Source organism: Haplochromis burtoni, unplaced genomic scaffold (genome assembly GCF_018398535.1).
Source record: "Haplochromis burtoni strain Fernald_Lab_line unplaced genomic scaffold, NCSU_Asbu1 Contig_115, whole genome shotgun sequence".
Taxonomy (NCBI): Eukaryota; Metazoa; Chordata; class Actinopteri; order Cichliformes; family Cichlidae; genus Haplochromis; species Haplochromis burtoni.
Window position 1 is genome coordinate 958,196 of NW_024582476.1, and position 8,844 is coordinate 967,039.

Below are 8,844 nucleotides of genomic sequence, written 5' to 3' on the forward strand. Positions count from 1 at the left end.
GTGTGTGTGTGTGTGTGTGTGTGTGTGTGTGTTCTAACCATACACAGAGATAGCTTCTGATGGTTGAACAAGTTGCTAATATTCATTCTATTCACCTTTCATTTTATTTTCCGTCTGTGATTTGCTCTGAATGTTAGTGTTGTTGGTGTAAAGGCAGAAATTTCCAAAATTTTATTCTATCAAAGTCTAGACAAACAATTATATGACTTTACTAAGTCTCTCTTAAAAGACTAAGAACCTATTTTGCTTGTTGCTGTGTTTTTGTACATATACTACATACTGTACTACATACTACATATATACATACTGTTATAATAGTGGATGCTCATATTAAACATGGTTTTAAGTTATAAGCAAGTACATTTACACTTCCAGTGAAGTCAAAAGCCCAGGCTTCAAACACATCTAAACATTCAAGCTACACAACAACAGTTCTGTTGTGTTGACTTTGGTTAAATATTGACAAGGTGTCAACACCACACAAGTGATTAGATGTCATATGAAGGTAAAAGGGAAAAAAAAATCAGTAATGAATGGAAAAGAAATCCATCTTACTCATGAGTCTGGTTTAGAAGTCCTTCAGTTTATTTTTCCTTTTTTTTAAAACCAGAAATCAACCTGAATTTTAAAAGCTGGATTAAAAAATGTAAAATTAAAACAACAATATCAACAAACACATAACACACAAGTGTAAAATTTACATAACAATTTTAAGAACACAGAAATGGAAGCAAAAACACTGGAGTGTTATTTTCACATACTCTAACAGTCAAGTTTGTTTTATGTTTGAGCTGCGTTAACGCTACCACTACATTCAGTGTGAATTCAAACTACACTGACAAGATCGGAGGTGACGGCATAAGTACTTCTCTGTAATGCCTCATAAAAGTGACTTTCAATAGGTTAACCAAAGTGTTTGCTTACCCTTTGTCCAGATTGACAAAAAATAAAAAATAAAAATAGTATTTTTCTGATCAGTGTCAATGTTTTAGCTGGCTCGTCAGCAAAAGAACTTACATGACACACTGTAGTTTTTCTTGTTGCAAGTATAATACGCGGGCCACTTCATAATCCTATTCAAAATCTAGCGAGAGTAAAAATTCACATTTACTAATGTACAATGATTAAACTAATTTAGGCAGTTTTAAATGAATTAGTTTTCTTTGGGAGATTTGTGTTAGCAACAAGTTATAACCAGCACTGCAGTTTACCCCGACAAACACAGTTGGTGTCATGACCAAATCAAACTATTAAACACTGTAAAAGGACAAGAGAGATTTTATTTAACAAAATAAACAAAGGTAAATTATTTTTACTCCAGCCTAACTTTGGAATGCTAACTGAACACAGAACCAGTAACTTTGCGAACTCCTTAAAAAGTCAGTCTGCTACGGCTTCGCTTCACAACAAGATCCTTACACCAAGTAATTCAATTAAGAGCCATTTCCTCAGTCTATTTTTACACAAACTGGATTGATTTAAGTTCATTAGTGGTGACTCCCTCCAGCTCGATGTGCTCCCAAAGGTCACATGATGTCAGCCACATCTTCCTCACTTAAATTCCTAGAAAAAGGAACAGACAGCCTCTTTCAAATATGGAAAGAATGTAAGAACATTTTAGTCACCTGATGTACCTGATGCAGTACGCCAGTCGTTTGGTGTTGCTGTTTGAAATCTTAAATGTAAACTTCATCCACTGCACAGCATACTACACAAACGTCATACTACACCAGGAAGTGATGTACAGAAGCTGTACGTACTTTTTTTTGCATATTTGCCACAGTTACATGTTTCAGATCGTCAACTAAATTTTAATATTATTATTGCATTTATTGAGGGAATGTGTCCTCATGAACAGTGAATGAATCCATTAAAAATATACAGTATAGGGCTGGGACAGACCATAGGATAGATCATAATTAGCTCAAGCTATAATGTTAACATTTGTACATATGCTAAATGATCATACGGTCATGTATAATGTATATGTTTGTGTAATGGGGATATATTTTCATCATCATTTTATAATCATTTCCTTCTCCTCAAACACCACTGCTCTTGCTCCTCACCTCAAGCTTCTTCTCCTGAACTGCAGTCAGGGCTCTAACGTACAAAAACAGTGCATAAATATATTTATTCATTCCTGAAATTGTCAGCAGATTAGACATGCAACCGTCCCATCTCCAGACAGCTGAGCCGGCTAAACAACAACAGCTGGTTATGCCAGCTAATGTTAGGCTCAAGTGGTTTTTAAAAAAAACCAAAAAAAAAAACCCACGTGTTAGATATACTTCAAACGCTGGCTAACAGTGGCAAAAACAGCAATGCTTACTGAGAGAAAAGTTCATGATATCCTTAGCAACAACTGTCAGTGGACAGTTTTCACTCATCAACTCATACTTTTGGGAATTTTCTCCTCCAAAATAAACAGAAATGGACACATGTTGACATCTGAGATAAACAGTAGGCTGACAACCTGCACTCACCGAAGATGAACGGTGGCCAGTTTTTATATTTGATCCAGGGTAAAAATTAAAACTCTGAAGTACATAAAGTGTTGATATTATTTAAATATTTCATATTATACTTCATATTATTCAAATATGTTCAAATTGAGTGTGTGCAAAAAAGTTTTTTTATACAGAAATAGTAGTAGAAACATGTTGGTGGTCTGGAGCAGTTACAGAGTACAGTCTTAAATTCTGATAAAGGTGTTTGTCCTACAGCAGCCTCCGTAGCTAAGGTTATGTGCTTGTATTGGGAGACTTAAGATGGAAATACTTTTTCACAGCACTGTACATCCATCAACTGAGAGCATCGTGATTTGCTGCCAATCTGTAATGGGTGAGAGTGTAAGTGAGCATGTGGACAATCACAACTAACACACTATAAATTCAAAATACACATTATAATACACTTCGCTTTAACATACTACCGTCTGGTCAGGAACTGTTTCTAATTATATTTTAAACACAAGGAGTTGAAGAAACTGGGAAAAAAGTAATAATATTTCGCATTTAAATGTACATTAAATGACACTGAACACACATTAAAACGTATTCAATATGAAAGCTTCTCTTCTTCTCCGGAGCTGACAGACTACACCTTACTACATAGAAACTTAAAACGTTAACATAGCATTAAAGTGGTACCCAGTGTGTTACAATGTGAAGGCAGGTGAATCCCCCACAAGCATCAGTATGTCAGTTTACTACTTTGAGAAAGACTGAAGAGCATTACAAATACTGAATACATCTATTTAATGTTACCTCTTTTTTTACCGTCGTTACTGCCGATGTTGATGATGAACCCGCTGGACTAAGATAGAAGAGAAAGAAAAAAAAAAACACCAAAAACAAAAACATTACAAACACATAGTTGGTTTAAAACACTATTTCACCAGCTTTTCACAACTTGTTGTGAATGTAATTCTATTAAACAATAATCTGTAACAGAATGTTTACTGTTTTTACAAAACATTTCTTACACTAGGTGCTAAGACATTAGTAGCACACATCCATGTTCTGCAAGTTGTGTGCTGTTTTCTTTCCCCAGCACATTCCACAGATATTAGATCTGACTGAAATCTGGGCAGTTCAGAAGCCAAATAACAATTTGAGCTCTTGATATGTTTTTCAAACCATTCTCGCTTCATCATGCTCATAGAGATGTCTGCAATCAGGGCATACCTCTGCCATGAACGGGTGTCTGCTGTCCCCAACAATTTTAGGAAGGTGTGAAAAAGTGAAGTGTTAAATTTAACTTCAGCATACATGTCAGGATCCAAGGCTTCCTGGCATGAGAAAAAAACGGTTTCTCCTCTGGTTTGAATTCTTCCTATACTGCCTCCCACTGACACCTGCTAATCGGGTAAATGACCGGGAACATTCATCCATGTCATATGGTAAACATTATCCACCTCCTCCATTATCCACCTTATCCTAGGTTGCACCACAGTCTAGCTCAGTTAATTAGGTCCTTTCATTATTTCAAAATTGCTCTAACTACTCTACACAGCCACATATACAGGAAACGCTATGTTTATGCTCCAGTACTTTCTGTGGGATCAGACAGTCAGCACCAACTGGGTACTAGCCACTGCATAGCTGGAACACCCCAAAAGATGTCCTGACAAAGCCAAGACATCATCTTCAAAAACTGAATGTTTACGAGCTGCTTAGCCTCCCTTTTTGTCGTGTTTATATAAACTGAACATCAATTTCAAAGAGAACACTCTAAAGAACAATGAGGATATAATCTTTCTTTGATAACACTCCCACTAGTTCTTCCCATTTGGACACTGTTTATTTATAGCAGCTACAGGGTGAACGGCAAGGACCTTAACTTGCAAATCAAAGCACATGTGTGTCTTTTTCCACCTCACAAAAGGGACTGTGAAAGGGGGCGGCCTAAGAGAGCCCATAGGAACAGGTTTTCCATCTCTCCACGAGTGTGTGTGAGGCTATTTTACTTCTCACACACTCGTAACACACAGTCTGCAAGCTCCAAATGAGAGCAAACCAAGTAAACTTGAATTTATAAATAATTATCCAAAAAGTAGAACACCTGACACACAAAGTGACAGATTTACCAAGTTGGAAAAATCTGAGTGATATCGCAACCGGGGAAAAAAAAAAAAAGTAGGAGTGGAAAGTTTATCCGACTAACAATGCAGCCACTTACGAACACACATGCATAAATTTGACATATTCAAAGTGTCCTTTATTAAATGTTGCGGTTGTTTACAAGTACACAAAACATAGCCAAGCATCAGATCCCAACTGATCCACATAGTAATGCTTCACCAAATTACTTCTGTATGTTGCATGATGCTTTAGGTATTTATAAAAGTCAGAGAAAAGACTCTCACACAGAGCCAGCTTTGGGCAACAGTAATCCCAAATTACATTCAGTGACACCTGAATAGGAAGAACACTATTCAATCCAGTCAACATTTTAATGTATTAATTAATTGCATTTTATTTATATAGCACCAAGGTACAACAACTTTCGCCTCAAGGTACTTTATACTGTAAGGTAAAGACCCTACAATAGTAGAGAGAAAGCCCCAACAATCAGCACTATAAAGCAAGCCCTTGGTGACAGCAGGAATGAAAAACTCCTTTTTAACAGGAAGGAACCTCTAGGAGAACCAGGCTCAGGGAGTGGCAGCCATTGTGTGTGGGTCAGGGTAAAGAGATGAGAGCAAGGACACAGAATAGATGCTGGATGCCCTTCCTGATTTGTGTTTCCAGCTGAAATTGAAGCCAGTGACCTTTCGCTTACCAAGCCAACATGTTAACTACTACGCTACCAACATATCTGTTTGTATCAAAACAAAAGATCTTCAAGTTAAGGATTCATAGAAAAAAAAGAATAATGAAACTGTTTTTTTGCACATTAATGTAAAAAATTAAAACTTTGAACCTTCGGCTGCTTTTCACGTGTTACCTTGCCTATTGCAAACAATAGTAAATCAAGTTGTGTTTATTTTGTATATTAATAGGGAAACCATTACAGAGACGTATGCAATTACTTAGATCAGCCCTCAAAATAACTGTGTCCAAACCTTTCCAACTCAAAACTTACCAATATCTATATCGTGGTTTTGTAACTGTCAGATCAAGGTTTTACTATATGCAAGCTATTCATATTTTTAAACCCTAGCTCTTCTTCTGCATTTGCAAACAACACCTAAAAGCACATAATTTATTTTTAATAAAGGGCAATCCATTTTAATTAACATTGCTTAAATGTGTCACATTTAACAATACAGGGTACTATTCTTCTACAGCTTGCAGTACAAAATTTAATCTCATTTCAGAGTTTAGGAAATCATATTTAGCATTTATTCAAAAATGTAATTAAGATTTTGCAATGCTGAGTGGGTTTTTGAGAGCCTTCTAGAGCATTGATTGTATTTAGCTGCAAGCTGTCTGTGTCCAGCTGTCCAACAGTAGTTCAGAAAATCATGGCATTGTCTTAGGAGTAAGATTGCTATTTATGATCTGACTGACTGTCTTTAATTTTACAGGGAAAAAACAACATGTACACAGCTTTACAGACAATGAGTTGTACACATGAATTTGTTAAATCAGTCTCACCTTCTGCTAAGCTTTTTTAAATGAACATCAGCTGTCATGTAAAAATATATACATGCATGCATGCATACCTGATAAGAAAGCATTTACATACCTGCCGACTTGCCTGGAGGCGTTTTCAAAAAACTTTGTTTTAGATGCAACGCTGGGGAAAAAATAGTAGAGATGTTGACACTGTACACAGACAATATGATGCATTTAAGATTTAAAACTGCCATCAGTCATTGCTGTTGCAGCTGTGGTCATTTATTTTAAGCAGAGCCAACATGCTCTGTATTATTATACTCTAACAAGAAAAACAACTTAAATCTGACAAATCTTATTTTGGAGGCAGCAACAGATACTATCTTTATTTAGTAATGTGGCAATTTTTTTGAAGCAAACAGTTGCTTATTTAGAAACATTGGTGAGCTGCAGTCACGTTCCTTTCACCTGATGAATGGAGCCTAGTTCATAACTATCTTTTTATTTCTGTTTTTGTTCTCTTCCACCTCCAGAGGTGGGGAGAAAAAAATAAAATAAATAAATAAATAAAAATCACAATACGCTTCATTACAGTTCCTAAAGTTAATTCAATCAGCTGTATAGCTCTATGGCATTAACTGAAGACTTATGTGCTGTGCAAGGTATCTTAAAGAGACATCATGATGACATCACTATCAGTAGTCTGCAGCGATGACAGAACAGATTTGTGGTTTCATTGTTTTTATTCCAACTTGTGGCCTGTCTCTCAGCATTAGTGTCATAATAACTATTATTTTGTGGTTTAATTAACATGGCATTGTGCACTGCTGAGTTACTGGAATTTTCATGTCAACCACAATTTAAGCTCAATAATTTTGCACACACTGCAGTTAAATATATAAGCATGTGTTGTAAGACTTTTGCATGTATGAAGAGTACTTACTAGGATGTGGTTGTGCCCTCACTGCTGGCTGTAGTTGGAAGCTTTTGTGGAGCGGGGAACCTGGACGGTGGCTCAGGAGGCCTAACTGGGGGTCTACATATCTGCTGTTTCTCTGTAGACCTTGTTCTGGTCAGACCATCAGAATCTCCTGAAAAAAATAACCCTTTTTTCAGGAGATTTCAGGAGATTTCAGGAGATTGTGGGTTGGACTAGTTCACATAAAGTGCATTTGTGCAGTTATTTATCTGAGATAAACTCCTGATATATTCAGTAAAGACAATACACTTGACATTACAAGTGAAAGCATGAAATTATGTCATGTAATACTGATATTTTAAACACCACAAGCTGTAGAAAAATAGTGTAATCAACATTTGCTTAAATAGATTTTTTTTTTCATCAAATAAGGCTTTTATGAGTGCATAAATACTATAAATGGGCCATCTTAGGCCACTGGTAACTAAAATCAACACTTCAATCCATATGATGGACAGTTAACACATGAGAAAAAGCTTAAAATCTGCAACCAAGCGACTGCCATGCTTCATTGCTTCATTCACTCTAAATGCTTGCATAACACTCTGCTTCATAAATTAACTCTGGAGATCTTCTACTATGATTGCTTCTTGCCATCGAGTTCTTTTTAAACAAATAAAAAGCTCAGTTTAAACTTGTTTACTTCCCAAGGTTATAGCAGTGTATAATTAAATAATAAATTGACAGACACAGCGGCATCAAAGTTACAGCCGTTGTACAAGCTGAAACACACAAAGTCGTAAACCAACACAATAGGCATGATTGTTACTATTAGTATAAAAGTAAAAGAAACATGTTAATGATAAAAGAGCAAGTCAATGGAAAAGATTAATGATTTTTAAATGCTACATGTAGCCACATGCATTGCCTGAGAATGTTGAACATTTTCTTCCAGACTCGACTACCCAGATCTTGGCCATAATAAACTACCACTTTGCTTTTCATACTCGGTGTATCCCTCTGTCCTCTAAGAGGCCTTTTTTCATTGCTGACGAGCATGTATGAGATAGGGAATTTTCCATTAAATCACCTTCTTTGGTGGTTGCTCCTTTTGCAGGTGTTTTTTTGCCCTGAAAGGATGGCACCCTGCTCACGTAGATCCCAGGCTCCCCATTCCCTGCTGAAGAAGCATCAGATTCTGGTTGCCTGTCTTGACGGATAGCTGCTCTGGGTACTAATACTTGTCTCCTTTGACGCTGTATGGGAGTGGGGCTCACTGGGTTTTCATCATCCACGTTGGAATTGTCACTCTGACCATCTGTTACAAAGAAGCAACATTAACAGTTTGGTTGCTGTAAATTAAAAGCATGAAGTTATATGGAAATATTTTACTCTGTGACGTTAATCTGGTAAACTTGTACTATTATTAGAATAATTACAATGCACAGAAACTGATCATTCGAGCTCTGGATTAACCATATAACCGTGTTATTTGGCCACATAACGCACACAATGCAAACATAGCAAGCTGCATGCACCCAAACTTTCTCTCGCACTGTCTATGAAAAGACAAGAGTTACAGCCACTTCACTTAGCAACAGATTCAATAAAGCAGTAAATTGAATGATTTAGCCTGAGTAATTGACAAAAAAAAAAAAAAAAGATTAACGTGAGATCAAATTGTAGATACATTTATTTGTGCTCAAAATTAATTTTTTTTTTAAAAAAGGAAGCACCAAATTATTTTCTAACAACATTTGAAGATGATACAGATAGAGAATCATAATAGAAGAGAAACAGAATAGAATTTAATTTAACAAACAAATTCCAAGTTTTGAAGTATGTAATAACTGCTTTGCC

At 36.1% G+C, this 8,844-nt stretch overlaps 1 protein-coding gene across 4 annotated transcripts in view; it reads right to left on the minus strand.

The window, feature by feature from the left end:
* Window positions 1-562: 562 nt before the first annotated feature.
* Window positions 563-8,844, minus strand: part of LOC102295775 (oligophrenin-1) — a 26,402-nt gene continuing 18,120 nt past the window's right edge. The window contains exons 20-25 of one of the 4 annotated variants that reach the window (XM_005928491.2): window positions 8,075-8,302; window positions 7,009-7,156; window positions 6,196-6,246; window positions 3,270-3,318; window positions 2,070-2,103; window positions 563-1,563 (exon numbers count right to left, since the gene is read on the minus strand). In XM_005928491.2, the coding sequence (XP_005928553.1) occupies window positions 2,071-2,103; window positions 3,270-3,318; window positions 6,196-6,246; window positions 7,009-7,156; window positions 8,075-8,302 (509 nt within the window). In that variant the 3' untranslated portion in view covers window positions 563-1,563; window position 2,070. Of the gene's footprint in view, window positions 2,836-3,269; window positions 3,319-6,195; window positions 6,247-7,008; window positions 7,157-8,074; window positions 8,303-8,844 lie in introns of all 4 variants that reach the window. The other 3 variants (XR_006054719.1, XM_005928492.2, XM_042223595.1) reach the window with 3 other exon arrangements.